This window comes from Macaca fascicularis, chromosome 3 (assembly GCF_037993035.2).
Source record: "Macaca fascicularis isolate 582-1 chromosome 3, T2T-MFA8v1.1".
NCBI classification, from domain to species: domain Eukaryota; kingdom Metazoa; phylum Chordata; class Mammalia; order Primates; family Cercopithecidae; genus Macaca; species Macaca fascicularis.
The window spans coordinates 28,940,902-28,963,381 of NC_088377.1; the positions used below are offsets into that span (position 1 = coordinate 28,940,902).

The 22,480-nt window shown below is 38.1% G+C and overlaps 1 protein-coding gene across 1 annotated transcript in view; it reads left to right on the top strand.

The window, feature by feature from the left end:
* The window catches only part of TMPRSS15 (transmembrane serine protease 15), a 135,118-nt gene that overhangs the window by 102,482 nt on the left and 10,156 nt on the right, over positions 1 to 22,480 (top strand). The window contains exons 19-23 of the mRNA XM_045389191.3: positions 1,583 to 1,678; positions 5,104 to 5,153; positions 5,313 to 5,487; positions 18,427 to 18,608; positions 20,845 to 20,940. Of these exons, the coding sequence (XP_045245126.2) occupies positions 1,583 to 1,678; positions 5,104 to 5,153; positions 5,313 to 5,487; positions 18,427 to 18,608; positions 20,845 to 20,940 (599 nt within the window). The remainder of the gene's footprint in view (positions 1 to 1,582; positions 1,679 to 5,103; positions 5,154 to 5,312; positions 5,488 to 18,426; positions 18,609 to 20,844; positions 20,941 to 22,480) is intronic.

Sequence of the window (22,480 nt, forward strand, 5' to 3'; positions counted from 1 at the left end):
AATGGGAATGGCTTTGTGTGTTTGAGTTACTTTTATCTGTTTATAAAATAAAAGTGCGGCCGGGCACGGTGGCTCACGCCTGTAATCCCAGCGCTTTGGGAGGCCGAGGCGGGAGGATCACAAGGTCAAGAGATCGAGACCATCCTGGCTAACACGGTGAAACCCTGTCTCTACTAAAAATACAAAAAACCAGCCGGGCGTGGTGGGGGCGCCTGTGGTCCCAGCTACTTGGGAGGCTGAGGCAGGAGAATGGCGGGAACCTGGGAGGCGGAGCTTGCAGTGAGCTGAGATCGCGCCACTGCACTCCAACCTGGGCGACAGAGAGACTCCGTCTCAAAAAAAAAAAAATTAATAATAAAAATAAATAAAAAATAAAAGTGCAAGGTTTAAATTCTGGAACATAGAATAGACATCTATTGTCCCAGCTCTATGTTCCGTAGATGAAAGTTACTAAACACTCTTTCAGCTTGATAAAAGCATTAAAAGAGAGAAGAACCACCTTCTAAATAGCTCTTATCTTCTAATTGATCAGAAAAGCTTTGACAGTTACTTGGAAGTTCCCTGGAAACAGACAGAAAAGGGTTAGTGTTGGCAATAGCTTGAGGAGTGCATTGGGGCTTCTTTTAAAGAGGCAATGGGCAGGTCCGTCACAGTACTCCAAAAGGAAGAACCACACCATCTCCCTGCTCACCAGCAGAAGACGGCAGAAATCAGGATGTTTCCAGCCTAAAGGGATATTTTCATATGACGATCAAAATCTGAAATAAATAAAAGGCAAGAAACAAGATGAAGAATTAAAAGCTAAAAGTCTCCGGCTAAGGCTAAAACAGAGTGTCAGGATAATTAAGAGAAATCTTCAATTAGAGCCCACATTTGAGATCATGGGAATGACGGGTTTTCAGGGAAAAGAAAGCCTAGGGGCTTGCATGTCTTTGGTCACAGGGAGGTGTCTCCTTCTCCACCCTGTGGTGCCTCGCCCATTGACACTTGCAGGCCCAGGCTACATAGTCTCTCTGGCACAATCACATGACTTCCTTTAAATTAGGGCTTGTTAGCCTTTGAATTGAATGAAATATGAAGAACAAAGCAACGTTTTGAGAGGTAAACACTGAAGACAGTCTTTGTCTATGTTGTTCTCTACATGCACTTTTAAAAAGATGAGCTAAAAAAAAAAGATGAGCTATACAGGAGAAAAGCTTAATAAATTACAGTGCAGCAATGCTGTGAAGTTGTCATTCAAAGCGGTTTTTTATGGAAACTATTTGGCAACATAGAAAAATCAAATTTCTAACACCAGATAACTAAGTGATATATGTAATGATTTTAATTTTGTAAGAAAATATCTAAGAATGCAAGCAAAGACTAAAGATATTACATTTCATGTGATTATGGGTAATTCTACTGATTTGCTTTATCCTTTAGATAGGAAAACACTTGAAGTTTTATATTAAAACGGTAATTTTTTTGGCTGGAATCCCATAATTTGTTTTAATGTCCACAGCATTAAGGAACTGCAAGTCTAGCTTATGGTCTTTTCTTTATGCTTCTGTTTTGTCTGTGTGCTTTTTCCTGTTTTCTCTAGGAGTGGAAACTCATCAATGCCAATCTTCTCTACCAATGGTGGACCATTTGTCAAATTAAACACAGCACCTGATGGCAGCTTAATACTAACACCCAGGTGGGTCCCTAAATCTGTTCTTAGACTAGTTGTACATAGACATGGAAGAAGAGAGATTGTTGAAGCCAGTCGGATTTGAATGCTATTACATACTGGTCATATAATCTTGAAAGTTATTTGACTTATTATTTAAGTAATCTCAAATAGTATTTAATATCTGATAACATTTTCTAACCCTAATATATATAAGATGGTCAAAAGAAATATTCTATATGTAAATTTCTGGCACACTCGTAGGGATTTGACTTGTTTTAATTTTATACCCTTTTTTATCCTTAGCCTTGGATTAATACACAATTAAATCACATGGAAAGAAATTGTGAGAACTGGGATAAAACAGGTCCAGTGTTGATCAGACTAAAGAAGGCAGCACAAATTAGCTACCACTAAAAGAGAAGAAAGAGGGGAAAATCATGATATTCTTTCCTTTCCTTGGCAAATAGATCACGAATATTAAATGAAGAAGTCTGGACTTTTCGTGGTGTCTACATATTCTCTTTTACTTTTTAATATTAGGTTTACTTTTATAGCCTTTACTAAGGTATTAAAAAGCAGCATTTTTCCTGTATTCAAAGATCTGTTTTAGCTCAGATTGTCATTTCTCCTATTTGGGTGTTAATAGTAATTTTTGTTGAAATTGGCTTCTGAATTTTACAGTTCCATTAAAGAACAGCTGTGGGTGGGGAGAACGTAACTGCAAGAAGCCATAACTGCAAACAAGGATTTAAGATGCTTTGCTGGTATATTTTTTTTAATGGTAAAAAATGAAATTAGATAATTATTCAGTTTTTCATGAAAAGTTACCATTTCTGTGAGCTTAACCAGTAAAAAAAAATAAAAATGGTAAAGGAGTATTTTGAATACCAAAAAAAGAACTTTGCAACTGAATGTTTTATATCAATGTTTGCTGGACCTTGACTGATATTATGAGTCTCATGGGATATGAAGCAAAGCATCTGCAAGTGAGAAAGCAGGCTTCTAGATTTCCTTTCCTATAAGGCATGTCTAAATTTATATTACCATATAGATCCTGAAGCAGTTTGTACGTTAAGAATTTCTTCTATTCATGTCTTAGGGGCATTTAACAATTTGTAAGAAAAAAACTATTTAAAATCATTTATGCTAATTATATGCATGTTTCAGATCAGAACTAGCTTATTCTATGCTTATCAATGAAATGCCAGTATCATTTTCCATTGGTGTCACTATTATAATGTATGTTTGTGCTATTTGAAAGAGGCATCATTTATAGACATATTTTAACCTTTCATGACATCAACAAGCCAGTTAATTAAATGTCCTTGATCCCTTCCTTCATTAGCCACATTATATTGAGTTGGCAGAAAACCAGACATATGTTCATTTATTTATTAATTTGGTTAATTTATTTATGCATTTATTATTTATTGCATAGATGATTATGCTTGTATCCCTATGAAAACTGGTACTTTTGAAAATGCCCTTGCACTAGTGGTTGTAGTAAAAAAATAAGTAAAAGAAGAGGATGTCCGGGAAAATGATTCAGCCAACTATAAAAATCTACTGACCTATATGACCTATATTCTGATTTTTTTTTTTTTTTTTTTTTTTTTGAGATAGAGTCTCGCTCTGTCGCCCAGGCTGGAGTGCAGTGGCGCCATCTGGGCTCACTGCGAGCTCCACCTCCCGGGTTCCCGCCATTCTCCTGCCTCAGCCTCCCGAGTAGCTGGGACTACGGGCGCCGCCACCACGCCTGGCTAATTTTTGTGTATTTTTAGTAGAGACTGGGTTTCACCATGTTAGCCAGGGTGGTCTCGATCTCCTGACCTCTTGATCCATCCCCCTCGGCCTCCCAAAGTGCTAGAATTACAGGCGTGAACCACCGAGCCCGGGCTGTTCTGATTGTTTAACCTGTTGTGAGATATATGCAAGACTCAGACCACCATCTCCCACCACAGGGTTAACAAAAAGGGGAGTTAACTGAGACTTCCTTGGGGTGTTATAAATAAATACATGTCAATATATCTAGATTGATATACATGCATGCACACTAGTTACTAAAAAGATAGACTTCCTTATATTTCAACTAAAATCATTCTGTATTATAAAGAATATGACAGCCATTCAATATGGATACATATGATTTCAAATAAACTTTTTCATGTATTTTTCTGAAACACTGTATTGCTTTGTTTGGACATATGGATCTTAGGTCTTATTTACGTTGCATTTTTAAAGACCTAAACAGCATGCACAATTAGCTGTAGCTAAGTATATAAATGTAAGTCATTACGATTATATGTGTATCTGCATGTATAATGTGTGTGTTTTAATGTAGCCAGTATCTGCTGTGGTTACAATTGGAAATAGTGGGGGGGCAAGTACTTTAATTTCTTGTGTTATACTGACCTCTAGTGGCTGATAAGTAGAATGCATTATAAAACAAATTTGCTTAGTTTTTGTTTAAAATGGAATTCTTGACACTGAAAAAAGGAGTTGGTATTTAAATTTCTAAGCAGGTGATGCGTTTTCAGTAATTTATGCCTTTGCTTTCTTTTCTTTTCTTTTTTTTTTTTTTGAGACGGAGTCTCGCTCTGTCGCCCAGGCTGGAGTGCAGTGGCCGAATCTCAGCTCACTGCAAGCTCCGCCTCCCGGGTTTACGCCATTCTCCTGCCTCAGCCTCCCGAGTAGCTGGGACTACAGGCGCCGCCACCTCGCCCGGCTAGTTTTTTGTATTTTTTTAGTAGAGACGGGGTTTCACCGTGTCAGCCAGGATGGTCTCGATCTCATTACCTCGTGATCCGCCCGCCTCGGCCTCCCAAAGTGCTGGGATGACAGGCGTGAGCCACCGCGCCCGGCCTATGCTTTTTTTAATGCTTTCATTTATATGTGCTTGTTACATGTCTGCCTTCCTTGAAAGCAGCGCCTGTGACATATTCATCGTTCGGTTCCCTGAATGAAGCACACAGCCTCATACACAGTGTTGGGCACGGAATAGTTGCCGGATTGGCAATACTGAGGCATACTCTGGGTTATAGAATCATGAAAACCAATATTGGTTCAAGTAAAATAACAGTATCTATCATTTATAGAATTTCATTGTGTATAAGGCCCTCTAATAGTTTTATTGCAAATACTGCTTTTTCTTCCCACAACCCTCCAATAAAGTACTATCACCCCCATTTTATGGAAGAAGAAACTGGGTCTCAGGGATATTGAGCAACTTCCCTGAAGTCACATAGAAATGGTAGAATAAGGATGTAAACTCACCTCTATTTGACATTAAACTGGGGCTTCTTCGGCTTACAATTCAGTCTCCCTACATTTCATATATGAGACATTAAGATGTCCATTTTACTAAAGCAAAAGTAGGATAACCTACAGGATGTTTGACTTTAAAATACTAAATGCATAATTGTAAAAATATGATTGTTCTTCTGTTACAGTCAACAGTGTTTACAGGATTCCTTGATTCTGTTATGGTGTAACCATAAATGTAAGTAAATATGTTGTCATATCCCCCTTCCAGCATTCTGTTTAAAATTCTGAATAGAGTTTGTATGACACCTGAAGTTATTTTGTTACCACTCAATTTTCACCATCAGAAGAAATGACAAAAATGAAATAGATGCTCTTTCTCCAATTATTTTAATAGCTTGTGGAAAAAAACTGGTGGCTCAAGACATCACCCCAAAGATTGTGGGAGGAAGTAATGCCGAAGAGGGGGCCTGGCCCTGGGTTGTGGGTCTGTATTACGGCGGGCGACTGCTCTGTGGCGCATCTCTGGTCAGCAGTGACTGGCTGGTGTCCGCCGCACACTGCGTGTATGGGTGAGTGTGATGCCGTGTCCCTTCCCAAACGAGGTCACCACAGCAGACCCTGCCGAGCGTCCCATTTCATGTAGCCTCACAAAACCACCCCAGCAGGAAAATCCTGCCGTTTATGACATTATAAACATTCCAATTATTTTCCCATTAATGTCATGTCTGAAAATAGAGATAAATTTTAAAAAATTATTCTGCATTAGATACAAATATTAATTATTCTACGTTAGATATTGCATCATTAGACCCTTTTACATGCATAAAAATGGAAACTTTTGCCAATTCACACGGTGAGCCTTTTTCAGAGTGTGAAATTAGTATTTATTGTAAAAATCATACTGGTTACCATTCAATTTGTCCAATATTTATTGCTAGCAAATTGTCAGTATCAGAAAGTATGCTTAGGTTGCACTCCAATTACAATTATACCGCGCTCTGGAAGTTCATGGATAAGCACTTTGTTGTGAATTAGGATAAAAGTACTTAGTTCTTAAGTCAGATCTATTCTGATTGCTACCTATTAACTGAAATTGAGAACTAATATCAACCGTATCTGACTCTGTTTTGTACTATAATAGGACAAGATACATGTTGAATTCTGGCATTTATTTTACAGTCCTAGAGGAGAGAACAGAGTGGATGGAAGAGGGTGAGAGTAAAGGAGGAATGGAAGGGGGTGAGAGTAAAGGAGGAAAAACTAAATGATCCTGGGCCCAAGAACATGTTCATGCTCCTCTTCCACATGAAAGATGCCACTGCTCTAGGTTGTCACGTGGTTCTGAATTCGGTCAGGGAAAAGGGAGCTTCCTCACAGAAGACGCATGAGCTTGATCTAGGACTCATCTCCTGCCCCTATGTCAGTGAGACGTCCAGTGAATGACCTCACTCATGAGGATTAGAGTAAACCTCTCTGTAGCCAGCATCCAGAACCTCTGAGGAAAGGACCATGTTAGAAAGAACCAGGCATGGAAGGGGCAGTCATAGTTGATCAGGTTACAAGACTTACCTTTCGTTACCCACGCAGATGTTTAAGGTCCTTGGGTAAGTAAAGACAAACTGTCAGACACAGAGATTGTGAAAATTTTAAAGGAGATAGGCAAAGCCAGGTAGAGTGAACCTTAAGAGATTGCACTTATGCCTAAATACCCATTATATCAGAGTGAAAGTAGACTCAAATGCATAATCCCAGGGCTTTGGAGAAAAAGGACCGTCAACTAGATCTCAGGTTTGCCAAATAGCTGGTCTCCAAAGGAGCTACCTACAGCACCATCCCATCTACGTCTAAAGCTCTCCCTGATTCTATCCATTGAGTGTTACATCCTGGAGACTAAATTACAGACTCTCCCATAACTAAAGTGCACCCCCTTGACTTTGCTGTAATTGTAATTTATATTATAATTTATTTTCATACTATGGCAAGCGTCTGTAGAGGCAATTTTTCCATCCCCTTCTAAACATGGCTTTAACCTTTATCGACATATATTGTTTGCGTTGGACATGTCACAGATAGGTAACATCTGTATCCTAACTGTGATGCAAATTAAAGCTACTTTTAGCTAAAGAGCCAGTGTTTTCTGTTGCACATGGGTAGATCTTAATAAGTTAGCAGCCTTGCTATATCAACCTTGAATTTGGCAAATTCCTGTTTAATGTTCTTGTCAAACATATGCTTTCTAAATGTCAATCATGCTCGCAGTAATATTAGCGATGTCTTTCAATGATCTGTTTTACAGATGTACTTCTAATAGGTCAATGATACCAATGTCATAGCTTTCCAAACAAGAAATACGTGAAGAAAATAGAAAGGCAGTTTTACCTAGTATAAACACATGTCCAGTTGTTACCAGAGAAAAGGAGTACAGATCCAGGCGCCAAGAGAGGATTCTTGGATCTCACACAGGAAGGAATTCAAGGCCAGTCACAGAGTGCAGTGCAAAAAGATCGTTTATTGAAAGCTCCTGAGTCACAGAGTTGGGCATGCTTAGAAAGCAAGAGAAGGAACGCCCTGTCTTTGTTTTAAGTTTTTCTTATATGGGGGGGTCTTGTTAATGTAAAGACTAAACTAAGCTGTGTCTACATGACAGTAACTTCGACAAAATTTGTTATTCTATTGATTTAGAGAAAAAAATCCTTGACGTTGCAGTGTGTAAGTACATCAAAGCATAATTATCTTGAAAGCATATATTGTTATGGGTGTTGAGACATTTGGACTTTCCATTGTTGTAGGATTGTGTCCTTGTAGGTATCTTTAGGCTGCTTCCTCAACAATAAACATTTTATGACTATGAGTCATGACCAGTAAGGATGTGTCTTGTTACCAAGATGGGGCTGAACTTAAAATGGCATTACTTTGGCTCTCCTAGGCTCCTGCTTCTCTCACGCAATCCCATAGGACAATAAAATGTCTTTTCAGTTTCAGCTTAAGCACAAGCAAAGGTAAGTTGTACTAGAATTGTGATGAATTCAAAATTATCCTTACCAGCCATGCATTTTACTCTCCTTCAGCATTCAGTGGAATTATTTTTTTTCTCTAGTGCCTAACAGCTTTCTTGCTTTCTACTTCACGTCTCTAACAAAGAAAGTTTCTGATACTGTTTTAGATAGTTTAATCAAAAACTGTTTTATCAGTACGTTAATACTGGCTCTTATCTGTCTCTTTAAAACCCTAATTGTGCTATGGAAAGCTTAATTTCCTAATAAAAAGAATAACCCAGATCAAGCAAGTTATTAAATTCATGCTACGCAAGTAGCTTTGCCCTCAGTGTAAACCTGTCCCAGGTGTTTTAACCTGCAGGTGGTTAAATAGTTTAATTGAACAGCTCTTCTGTTTAATCTTATCATCAACACTTCATTTGCATTCCTCAGGCTAAGTTCACCTGAGTGATTCTAAATAACCCTGTGCCTGTTCGGTTTCTCTGCCATGGTGTTGTCCTTTCACAACCTTAAAAGAAGGATTTGGAAAAGTGTCGGCCAACCTCGCTGTGGTTTAAAGGGCAAGTTTGACTTTGAACTAAAGGAGAGGATTTTAATCCTTTATATCCAACAAATCACATGTGTGATTATGGACAAGCAACTTAGTATCTCTAAGTCAGTTTCCTCATCTGTAGGAAATTCATAAGGATATCTATCTTGCTTGTCAGGACAACAATAAGATGCTGCAATGCTTTTGCCGACCACGATTCATGCAGGAATGTGCAATAAAATGTTGATTATGTTGCAGTTCCTGCATAGGAAGCCTCTATGAAAGGAAAGGCCAAGTCTTGCACAACGCATATTCAGCATATTTATTTTCTGAAATTTTTATATTGATATAATTTCAAACATGCGTAAAAATTGCAAAAATAGTACAGAGAGCTCTTTATACCTTTACTCAGACTCACCAATTACTTACATTTTCCTCTATATATTTTATCATCATCTCTTTCTAAGTCAGGAGACTTTTTTTTCTGAACAATTTCGTAGTAGGTTAGATGTATTTTTATACACTTAAGGACTCAGTATATTTTTACTAAAAACAGGATACTTCCTACAGAATCACAGCAAAGCATGGAAATTTAACATTAATGAAATACAATCCTAATTAATTGTCACAAATATGCTCTTTATTTTGTTTGTATGTTTGCCATGTTAGAACCGATTCAGGATAGTGTATTGCACTTGAATGCTACACTTTTTTCATCTCCTTTAGTGCAGTGTAGCCCCTTTCTGTGTTTCTTGTTTTTAATATTTTTGAATACAGGCCAGTTATTAGGTGGGAAGATTCTTCTATTTGAAAAAGAAAAAAAAAAAAAAAAAACTCAAGCTTTCTCCTTTATCAGCCTTAATATAGTCCCACTCTTTGAGAACTTCTTTTATTTTCTCTCAAAATAAGATGCTCCAGGTTAATCTTGTGCGTTTTCTATCCTAGCCCTGAAGTCAACTTTTCCTTAAGAAACCTTATTTCTATTTAACTTATTTCAGTTATTTCTGTATTTTGGTAAACGTGATCTTGTGTGCTTATGGCTACCGTTTTTGTGTCCTGTTCCTAAAACTATACAATGAAAAAAGCTCTATTATATACCTATAAATATAAACTCAAAACAATGACTCCAACTCAAATAGACTACTACAAGGCAAATTCTAATCTTGTCTTCCTCTGTATTTTTACATCTTGATTCCGATAATAAAAAGCATTGTTTCTATTATCTACAAGCTATTGATGTATTTGCTGAAGTCTGGAAAGCCTGGAACACACAAAGGAGTTTGAGAATTGCTAACTCACACTACTGCATGAAGCAGACTCATCAACCAGGGTCTCATATTTGTTTTCCACTCTTTTTTCCTGCTGACATATAGCAAAATGCATAAATTTAAGTATACAAATGGATGCATTTCGTAGATGCATGCACCTGTTAAATTGATATTCCTCTGAAGATATAAAACATTCCAGTCACCCAAAGAGTTGCTTCATTACCTCTTTCTAGTCGCTCATATCCCAGCTTCCAGAAGCAAATATGGAGCCACTTGGGTGGGCGATCATATATAGATTTATAGTCTGGGTCCCAGTCATTGAATAGACATCTATTAAAGATGAAATTGGTGATAGGGAGCCTCTTGCCAATATCGCCGTCTCTAATTTAGCTTTTCAGAGCAGACCAGAGACGTCACAGGGCTTACCTGATTTCTTATTGAAACAATTCCTTAAAATATGTTAACACTCCTGAAATACATAATTTCATATATGAGGTATTTGGGGCATGGTGAGAAATACAGACTACTATTCATACTTTATTTATTTATTTATTTATTTATTTATTCATTCATTCATTCATTCATTTATTGAGACAGAGTTTCACTCTTGTTGCCCAGGCTGGACTGCAATGGCACCATCTCGGTTCACTGCAACCTCCGCCTCCCGGGTTCAAGTGATTCTCCTGCCTCAGCCTCCCAAGTAGCTGGGATTTCAGGCGTGTACCACCACACCCGGCTAATTTTGCATGTTTTAGTGGAGATGGGGTTTCTCCATGTTGGTCAGGGTGGTCTTGAAAGCCCAGCCTCAGTTGATCTGCCCACCTCAGCCTCCCGAAGTGCTGGGATTACAGGTGTGAGTCACCATGCCCGGTCTATTTATAATTTATTTAGTACTCCATTTATTAAACGGATTTAACTAATAAAACTTTGCAAATCAACTTTTTAAACAGTTAAGCATTTATAATAAAATAACATTACTCAATTGCTACTGTAATTGCAATTAAAATTTGGATTTTTTTGAATGCCTCATGCTCTAAGCGGAACACAGAACATGTATTGATTCAATAATGTTTAAATACTTAATTTCTACTAAACCTATCCTCAATATACATATTATTAGTTTAATTTTATTTTTCTGTTTATCTACCTAGTCTTATCGCTCTAGGGAGTTAGGCTTGTAATATATGATGTTCTTCAGATTGCAGAAATACTATAATATCATTTTAAGATTATGGTAATATTTGCAGATAAGAAAGAGGAAGAGGGGCCAGAGGCAGTGGCTTACACCTGTAATCCTAGTACTTTGGGAGGCCGAGGCGAGCCTGAGCTCAGGAGTTTGAGACCAGCCTGGGCAACCACCATGAAACTCCATCTATACTAAAATACAAAAGAAATCAGCCAGGTGTGGCAGTGTGCGCCTGTAGTCCCAGCTACTCGGGAGGCCGAGGCAGGAGAATTGCTTGAACCCCGGAGGCGGAGGTTGTGGTGAGCCGAGATCGCACCACTGCCCTCCAGCCTGGGTGACAGAACAACTCAACACTCCGTCTCTACCAAAAAAAAAAAAAAAAAAAAAAAAAAACCCAACAGGAAGAGCATTTTCTCAGGACAATAGACTTCTCTTTTAGATGTTATTTGTGTAAATGTATGGGGTACAAGTGTAATTTAGTTACATGGGTGGACTCCATCATGATGAAGTCAGGCCTTTTAGGGTATCCATCACCTGAATAACATACACTCTACCCATTAATTTCTTAATATCCACCCCCCTCCCACAGCACCATCCTTCTAACTCTCTCTGATCTATCATTCCACACTTTGTGTCCACTATACGTTATTTGGCTCCCACCATAAGTGGGAATATTTGAAAGTTGTTTCACTTAAGATAATGGCCTCTAGTTCCATCCATGTTGCTGCAAAAGACATGATTTTATTCTTTCTCCTGGCTGAATAGTATTTCATTGTGTATATATACTACATTTCTTTATCCAGTCATCGGTTGATGAACACTTATGTTGATTCAGTGTCTTTTCTATTGTGAATAGTGCTGTCATAAACACACAAATGCACGTATCTTTTTGATATACTGATTTCTTTTCCTTTGGGTAGAGTCCTAGCAGTGGGATTACTAGATCAAATGGAAGTTCTATTGTTAGTTCTTTGAGAAATCGTCATAGACAATAGAGATTTCAAGGATGGGTTCGTAATACTGACTTTGGTTAGAGCTTAGGTGTTGGATTCTTTTCCAAAATATTTCAAGTTTGGGTGCTAGTCATCTTCCTAAAAGTTAATATTATCTTACTGGATCACTAAGACTTTTTAGATTTATGTCTTTATTAGAGGTTGTATCAACTTCCAATCTTGTGTTTCCCTGTAAAATTATGTTTTGTATAAGTCTCTCTTGACCCATATCATGCAATCCATTTCCTAGACACCATTCTATTAGCACTGTTTTAATAACATATGTCTATTCAGCAGGTATCTCATTATAATGATTGGTGCACTCAGAAATTTCATTAACTAAAAGTTTCCATTGTATCTCTGAAGTTACCTCTACTTTGATAATTAATTCATCATCTTGGATCACATTGCTGAGCCCCCTTTTTCTTAGTTATTTTGCATAGCTTGTTACACAAATAAGGAATATTTTAATATATAGAGTTTGAGACTCTAAATATTAAAAAAGAAAAAAGAGCTGGGTGAGGCAGGGAAAGACTGAGGAAGAACAGAGAGTCAAATGATGTGGATTGATATGCAACTCTGCCTCTTTACCTGGTGGTTATGAGGAACCACTGGTAATATTCACTCCTTCCTGCTCTTGGATTGCTTACTGTTTTTGTATATACATTCGATCAGATGACATGTGCTGAGCACTTATCCTGTGCTAAGTATTTTTCTAAGTTTGGGGGTGATAGTGTTATACAGACCAACAAAATCTTTGCTCTGATAAAGTTTATATGACAGGTTAAGGCTGAAAACATTTAAATAAATACTTTAGCCATGATACACGCAGTAAAGAAGAGTAGTCTGAACAGAAAGTATGATAAGAGCAAGAAGGTTGTTTTTGATACAGTGGTTGGAGAAAGCTTTGCAGACCAATTGAAAATGGAAGGAAAATCTAAAGAAATGAAGGAGAATGTTACACAAATTTCTTGGAAGGTAACAGCAAACTGTGATGCTCTGGGGTAGATATGAGGTAGACTTATTCCAGACACCTCAGGAAGCCCTGTTGCTGTTGCCCAGAAAGGGATTGGCAGAGTGTCAGTGATGAGGCTGGAACTATGGATCGAGACCTGGAGAGGTCTCAGGAGGCTATGGTAAATAGGACGAGGGACCATTTGGGGGACCGAAGAGTGACATTATCTAATCAGGCTAATGTGTGAAGATGGGACTGCTGGGAGGAGCAAAGGTGAAATCAGGGAGACCAGTCAGGACCATAGCTGACGAAGCTGAGGAAGTGGCTGGATCTCATTAGTAAGTTCTGATGGTTAGGGTCATCTGCATTTATTAATGATCACATATATGGAGTAAGGAAGTAAGGAAAAGAGAATGGAGTGTTGACATCATTTACTGAGATGAGGAAAACAGAAAGAAACCAGATTGGAAAGAGAGTAAGAGTTCCAAGTTTTATATAGCAAACTTGGGGCTGCCTGTTAGACATCCAAGTTGGTATCAGTCAATGATGTCAGCCTATGGACATACAAATCTAGATTGTATGGAAGAAGTCAAGAATTAAAATACAAATGTAGAAGTTGTCAGTATATTGTCGGTATTTAAAATAATGACTTGGATGAGATTATGTATGAGGCCAGTGTAGATATAAAAGAGAAGGCCAAAGGCAGACCCCTGGGATATTCTAAAATTTAGAGTTTAAGATGAAGAAAAAAGATCCGGGAGAAAAAAAAAAGACTGAGGAAGAACAGAGAGTGAAATGAAAGGAAAATCACAAGCGCATGGTGAATCCTGGAAGTCAGGTGAAGAAAAGAGTTCAAAGATGATTCCTTATGTTTCAGGGATCATCTACCAAGAAAAATTATGTTCAGGAGTGTTTGGCCTATTTCTTGTTTCCTGTACTTACTTCTGTTTCTTACACTTACACAAATAAGCATATACCCATATTTTAAAAACAGATTTCTACTTAAAATTAAATAAAAATATTCACATATATAAAACTCTTTTCCTTGCTCATGAAAAGGAAGAAAAATTAAACATATCCTTGTTGTCTACCCTCCTTTTACAATAAAACTACCTTTCGCACCTGTTAACTTTTCTCTTTTGAGTTTCATTGCAGACACATGGCCCTTCATAAACAACTCATTTCTTTTAACTAGGGTAATTATAATGATCATTACATGAGAGTCACCTTGCTAAAACTTGGCCAGTGTTATTTCATTTAATCTGGCTTCTTTGTCCTTTCAGAATTGCCCAACATTCTTGAACACTTTCTTATTCTCTGGCATCAACACTATGTATCAGAAGCATTCTAATGTTCAGTTGCCTCAAATATTAGAATTGGCTAGCCATCTAGGAATCCTCGTTATATTTAGAGGAGAATAAAAATAGAGATCAAAAATGCTGTGCTGGGTGTAAACATCAGTGTTAGCATGGTGCAAATTTGTTGAGGTTGCTGTTTTGCCACGTTTAGTAATAGTAAAACAGGAAAAAGGTTTTAATTTACAGTTTTGGATTCTCACAGATTTTCCTTTCCTTTCAGCCTGTTGTGATGCTCTATCATAGTTGTCTTACCATATTAGCTTTCTACTGCATTGAAATTCCCACTTACAAATGGACATCCTGATGCCTAGAATGGTGAAGTTATTTTCACATCAGCACATACCCACATACATCTGGGACACCACTGGTTCATCTTATCTGGTGCTGCTTCTGCGTCACAGGAAATGGGAAAAAAGCATCTTTTTTCAAAGAAGCATCTTTGGGGTTACAGAGACCACGAGTGTATGTGTGTATGTTTTTCTGCCCTCTCCAACCTTCCGTGCTTCTCTTTCTCTTGCTACTAAGATAAATATCTTGCTTGTGCAGGACAGATGGTGAAATGCAGCAAAAATTCAGCCAACTTCTTTTTTTTTTTTTTTTGGACAGAGTTTTGCTCTTGTCACCCAGGCTGGAGTGCAATGGCACAATCTCGGCTCCCTGGAGCCTCTGCCTCCGGGATTCAAGCAATTCTCCTGCTCCAGCCTCCTGAGTAGGTGGGATTTCAGGCATGCACCACCACACATGGCTAATTTTTGTATTTTTAATAGAGATGGGGTTTCACTATGTTGGCCAGGCCAGTCTCGAACTCCTGACCTCAGGTGATCCACCTGCCTCTGCCTCCCAAAGTAAATTCAGCCAACTTCTGTCTAAAGATGCCCTATCTTTGCCGTCTTTATCCTCTACTGGATTGGGGATTTCCAGTTCAAGGTGGTTCTCACTTTCGCCTATGCCCATGTATCTTCTGTCCTATAGCTCTTCCTTCCTTTACTAGAAAGGAGATGCTTTGAGACCAAATTTTAAAAACATAAAAAGTCCCATCTCTTCATCTTAAATGATTTTTCTGAAGGCTGTCTTCTGCTACCCCTCAGATTTGGGTATATGAAAAAGAAAATGATTTTTCTGAAGGCTGTCTTCTGCTACCCCTCAGATTTGGGTATATGAAAAAGAAAATGATTTTTCTGAAGGCTGTCTTCCACCACCCCTCAGATTTGGGTATATGAAAAAGAAAATGATTTTTCTGAAGGCTGTCTTCCACCACCCCTCAGATTTGGGTATATAAAAAAGCTGGGAAGTTTTCTGCATTGCTCAATACCCCACTAGTGATTATAAAGTACAGATTGTTGAGTGCCACTCCAACTTTCCAAATTAGAGTTTCTGGAAATGGAAACTAGAAATCTAAAGTTTTAGCAACTTCCTCAAGTGGCTCACAGAACTTAAGAACTATTGGCTGTAAGTTCGGTATTCTCTAGTCGTTTTCCACCCAGGAAAAGCTCTAAAATTACTGCCAGATGGAGTAGTACTAGTGGTGCTTGTGCTAGTGTTGGTTTTGTGGTGGGGAAGTTAAGTGCATGACAGAAGGGTTTGTGGAGCAACCTTTCCCTTTGAAAGATGTAAATGATACACGGTAGCGGAATTTTTCCTATCCATGGTGCTGCTCATAGATACTGAAGTAACAAAAACATGAAAGGGGACTATTTTCTGTGTGGCACAATAAAAAGTTTTGGAAATTATCAAGAATGTGTCAGATTAATATTGTTGTAAATTGTATTAAATTAGATGAGTAGCTTGAAGCGTGTATGTTTAATCTGCACAGTTCCTGGTTCATATATTGGTTTTCTACTCAAGTCCTTAAAATAATGAAAGGAAATGTTGATTATTAAACGGTGTTACCTAAAAGCTCTCTCATATCAGTAATGATGTTGGTTAGTTCTCAGAGTACAGCATTTACAAAAGATAAGAATTTGGGAGTTTAGATGCTGTCTCTCTGAAATACCTTAATTTAACATTTATTTAAATCTATAGCAAATAAACTGCATACACCTCTCTGAACTTCTATATGAAAAATTCTGAAGATAAAAGACGTAGAAAACATCTGAGGACACAATCCTATAATTTTGAATAATGACATGTACTCTGTTAACTCCAACTTATATATAATGATCTCATCTACTGTGAGAAAATATTAATAGTTATTTCATTAATATAGCTAATATTTATATAGATAATTTATATACATGCACTATAAATTATAAATATTAATACATTGGTTATATGAATATAACAGAAAATATGATGTATAAATAAATTTAATAAAATACCAGATAGGAAACATATAGTATAGTAATTGTAAGATTAATTTTTTGTAAATATTGAGTAAATGTGTGAGGTAAATGTTGAGTAAAAAAAATCATACAATTTTTAAAATAACTACTTGTTACCTGTCAGTCTTAACAGGCAGGCTACTCAAGTGAAAACTGACCAGTTGAGACTTAGGAAATGTACTGAACCTGTGATAGAGAAAGAAGTTCAGAAATAGAACACTAGGGAAGAGATTTGGCTCTGTTCACTCTCCCCGCATAGGCTAGGGTAGACACGGGAATCCCAGAGTACAGTGCAAGTGGGCTGCGGTCAGTATGTCTGAAATTATCAAGATGCCGAGCATGGCTGAAGTACAGATTCCTCTGACCTGGAGAAGAGAAAGCAAGAAGACCTCTTGTCAAGACTCTACAGCACCCTAATGACCTCCTGGCCCAGTCTCTAAGCCACTTAAGGAGCTGCCACCAACCACGAGGAGCAGAGACAACTTCCCCTACCTGGGCCCAGGGAAACCAACAGCAGAGCTTCTCTCTCCCTCTTGCCCACCACATCTCCAGTCCTTCCTTCTAATGCTCAATCCCTCCCACAGCACCCCACTCAGAGCTGTATGAGGCACCCCAGTCACTGGTGTAAGTGCAGGCTCTAAAGTCAGACAGCTCCAATGAAAGTCACCTCCTACCATTTAGATAATCAGGGCCTAGTTTGTTCTGATTGTAAAATTCTGATAAGGATTCAATGAAGAGGTACAAAAGTTCTTGGTATTGCGCTTGGCAGCAAGTAGTATTTTGTTGCTCCAGAGCACTCAGGTATATTTCTTCAAGTTTTAATGCAATGTGGTTGTCAGTGGATACTTACTGAATGCTCAGACACTCACTGGCTTTACTGATGACTGCTACCTGACCAAACATAATAATTTGGTAAATAAAACAAAGTGATAGATCGATGTAAGTAACTTCATGCCCTTTATATATCTGTAAGTGACTTGGACTTTAATATTTAAATACCACATTAAACGAGGCATTTGTGACTGTTAAGAATTGAATCAATAGCTCTGCCTAGGATTGCAGTCATTGAATTTTACCTTCATTGTGAATATGGCTTAACTGGCTTAATTCCAGCTGATAATTCCTTTGTGTGAAGAAATCGCAGGCCAATAGCACATTTAAAAGTCCTTGCACATTTTCAAATTATAATACAGTACCCAACTTAATCTGTTCTACAACACAAGTGTTATCCTTTACCAGTTATTATAGATGGCCAGCATTGTATATGGAGATTATTCAAGTTTATATGTTAGATTATAAAAATCATAATAAGACATACTGTTTACCTTAACTATATGTGAATTCAATGACTCTCTACATGGGAAAATGCATCTGAACTTCCTTCCGTTGTACTACAGTTGCTACAGTTGTCTGAAAAAGCCCTGAACAGGGACATAATTGCCACAGTGAAATGTGACCTAAGGCAGAGGTTCTCCAACCTATATATTACGTATATTAGCACAAATTTGGAGATTTAATTGTTAAAGTATTTTTTAAATTGTCTGGTGGTCTATTCCAGACCCATTACATTAGAATTGGGGGAGGAGGGGAGGTAGGTGTCAGCATTATGTAAAGCACCCAGGAGATTGGAATGTACAACCATAGTTGAGAACCACAATCTAAAACTAGAGCTCAGCATATGACTTAAGAGAAGTGAAAGAAAGAGATTAGCACTAATTAGGACTTTCTTTATGTTATCAGAAAAATAAAGACTTAAGAATTATTTTTAAAGGATGATTCTTCAGAGAAATTGAAGAACATTTCAGGATAGAAAAATATTCTGAAATTGTCTATGATGAAGATCTTCTAGAAAGTAACTGCTTTGAATGGAGAGTGTTTCATATTTCTTCATTACAATTTTCAGGAGAAATTTAGAGCCATCCAAGTGGACAGCAATCCTAGGCCTGCATATGACATCAAATCTGAACTCTCCTCAAACAGTGTCTCTATTGATAGATCAAATTGTCATAAACCCTCATTACAATAGGCGAAGAAAGGACAACGACATTGCCATGATGCATCTGGAATTTAAAGTGAATTACACAGGTAAAAAAAAAAAAATCACTCTTAGTCATCTTATCTGCCAAAATTAATTCAAAATTAGATTTGAAATATTATCAATGTCAATGCGTTAATTCATAAAAGTTAGATAATTTGTTACATAAATCATTAGAACTTAAATGGGATTAGGGAGTAGAGAGAAATATATTACATTTCTTTCATCAGGATGTTTAAATCCAACTTTCTGGAAAGAACCAGTAGAATAAAACTCTCTGAGCCCTGTATAACAGTAAACTCAAAGGAGAAGCTCAGATAAATAGTTGCTGTTATTATGCATGCCCTCTCTATTTTTCATGTAAAAGAAAGGCAGTTTCATCTACCAAAAAGGCCAGAGTAAGACATAAACTGAGAGACGAACATATGTTCTGTGGTGAAAGTGAATAAGAATTAAGTTATTCATAGGATGAAGTTTGGTTTTTTGTTTTGTTTTTTGAGATGGAATCTCGCTCTGTTGCCCAGGTTGGAGTGCAGTGGCATGATCTTGGCTCACTGTAACCTCTGACTCCCGGGTTCAAGATATTCTCCTGTCTCAGCCTCCCAAGTAGATGGGACTACAGGTGCATGCCACGATGCCCAGCTAATTTTTTTTCTTGTATTTTTAGTAGAGACAGGGTTTCACCATGTTGGCCAGGATGATCTTGATCTCTTGACCTCGTGATCCGCCCGCCTTGGCCTCCCAAAGTCCTGGGATTACAGGCGTGAGCCACTGCGCCCGGCCTTCATAGGATGAACTTTTTTTTTTTTTTTTTTTTGAGACTGAGTCTCGCTCTGTCGCCCAGGCTGGAGTGCAGTGGCGCGATCTCGGCTCACTGCAAGCTCCGCCTCCTGGGTTCCCGCCATTCTCCTGCCTCAGCCTCCCGAGTAGCTGGGACTACAGGCGCCGCCACCTCGCCTGGCTAATTGTTTTGTATTTTTAGTAGAGACGGGGTTTCACCGTGTTAGCCAGGATGGTCTCGATCTCCTGACTTCGTGATCCGGCCACCTTGGCCTCCCAAAGTGCTGGGATTACAGGCGTGAGCAGGATGAAGTTTTTAATGGAAATTCGGTAATATTATCTGAGTGGCAAATGAAGGACTTCCTCCAAATGCTTGGAAAATATGCAAGAAATCCCTTGATAAAGTGAACTTTATCATGAAGGGCTCTGCTCAATTCAGACTTTTATTACTAAATCTTTTTCAGTGCCTGGTTAGGAGAAAGTGCTGCCATTTCGGTGTTTTCATGGGGTTTTATCTATACATGCGTTACAGCACTTATCGAAAGCAGAATATTGCTACGGTTAGTTGTCTATCCCTGTCCTTAAGGATAAGCACTGTGTCTTACTCATTTTTGTGTCTGCCCTAGGTCTTACAGGCAGTGGGTGCTTAAGAGTGCCAGTTGGTTTGTAAATTGATGCAAGAAGGGCTTTAAAAGTCGGTGACCAATGTCAATGCTTCCATAATTGCCCTGTAAAACAATCTCCTAAAAGCTTTTTTAACATGGTGATAATTGGGGAAAATAAGCCTCAGAACATTTGCCCAAGTCTCTATTAATTGATGCTGAAAATCATCCTTACCATAATTTTCAGAGAACTGGCACCACTCTCTATTGAGCACCATAATTTTATTTAAAAATAAAATATAAATGATTACCTCCAGAACTAAGACATTTTTTACACTATAAAAGAGTAATGAGGGCCAGGCGTGGTGGCTCACGCCTGTAATCCCAGCACTTGGGAGGCCGAGACAGGCGGATCACGAGGCAGGAGATCAAGACCATCCTGACTAACACAGTGAAATCCCGTCTCTACTAAAAACACAAAAAATTAGCCGGGCAATGTGGCGGTGCCTGTAGTCCCAGCTACTCGGGAGGCTGAGGCAGGAGAATGGCGGGAACCCGGGAGGCGGAGCTTGCAGTGAGCCGAGATCGCGCCACTGCACTCCAGCCTGGGCAACAGAGCAAGATTCCATCTCAAAAAAAAAAAAAGAGTAATAAGGAGACTTGTAAAAGACCCTAAAAGGCCACCAGTGGTAGCTGATCTATTGTCAAAGTAAGTGCTCCTCTGAAATGCCTATTTCCCCTAAGACCGATGTCTAAAATTTGTACAGGTAGGATAAAACAAAAGTACATGTTTTTTAGATTAAATGTTGAAAATTATTGATTTTTAAAACTTGTTAGAAATGCTTGTAAATCTGTTCTTTCTTTTTCTTTGTTTGTTCGTTTTGCTGTTTGCTTGTTTTTCCAGATTACATACAACCTATTTGTTTACCAGAAGAAAATCAAGTTTTTCCTGCAGGAAGAAATTGTTCTATTGCTGGTTGGGGGACGGTTGTATATCAAGGTAAATTATCAGACTCAAAAAAAAAAAAAAAAAAACCTTAAAAACAGGCTATTATAATGTGAATACTTTCAACATCTTTGCAAATCTTATATCACAGTTTTTCAGTATCTCCTAAAAGTACTGTCAAGCATGTACATGTATATTTAGAGTTGTATATCTATAGAGTTGTCAGAGGAATACTTGTAGAGTTTGTATATTTGTAGAGTTTTGTTTGTTTGTTTGTTTTTGAAACAGAGTCAGGCAGTGTAGCCCAGGCTGGAGTGCAGTGGGGCGATCTTGGCTCACTGCAAGCTCCGCCTCCCAGGTTCACGCCATTCTCCTGCCTCAGCCTCCCGAGTAGCTGGGACTACAGGTGCCCGTCACCACGCCCGGCTAATTTTTTTTTTTTTTTTTTGTATTTTTAATAGAGACGGGGTTTCACTGTGTTAGCCAGGATCGTGTCGATCTCCTGACCTCGTGATCCACCCGCCTCAGCCTCCCAAAGTGCTGGGATTATAGTCGTGAGCCACCACGCCTGGCCTATATATTTGTAGAGTTTTTTAAAATTTCTTCAGATTGCATAGAGGATATTATAAAACTATATTGTTTTGAGGGGGAATTCAAGTGTCCCCCAAACTCAATATCTAGTTTTAATATTATAAACACTCTGATAAAGTTAAAAAAAAAAAAACTCATTAAAATGAATATAAACTGGGGTTACAAAAATTTTTTTTGTAAATCACATGATAAAGTCTCATCAAAATCCAAATTATTACTTGTCACATTTTCCACACTAATAAAGCTGTCTTTATTTATAATGTGAAGGCCTCACACTCACATTTTCTTAAAATGAGAATGGAATCTCTTCTAACTTGGACATGCTAATTCTGCTTACTGACAAGAGGACTCAGATTGGACATGAATCTTACATTGTATCCATCAGTTGATATACCATTCACCCCCAGCATTAACTGCATGTTTTCCAAACACAGAAATCCATTCTCAGTAAACTATCGCAAGAACAGAACACTAAACACCGCATGTTCTCACTCATAGGTGGGAACTGAACAATGAGATCACTTGGACTCGGGAAGGGGAACATCACACACCGGGGCCTATTATGGGGAGGGGGGATGGGGGAGGGATTGCATTGGGAGTTATACCTGATGTAAAGGACGAGTTGATGGGTGCAGCACACCAACATGGCACAAGTATACATATGTAACAAACCTGCACGTTATGCACATGTACCCTAGAACTTAAAGTATAATAATAATTAAAAAATTAAATAAATAAATAAAAATAAAAATAATCATACTTTTTTTTGAAAAGTATTCTCGTACTTCATACCCTCTAAATGTAACCACAAGGCTCATTGGCTATGGAATTTCTAATAGGAGTGCCCTATCTGGGACAGAGTTTTAACCATTCGTAAATAATAAAGCATCAGAAAAGGTACTATAGTCTGATAAAAGGACCTGAGCCCTGCAGTCACAACAAATTATAGCCATGATGTTTAAAAGTCCTAAATGTGTTTAAGATGAAAATGCAGAAAATCTTG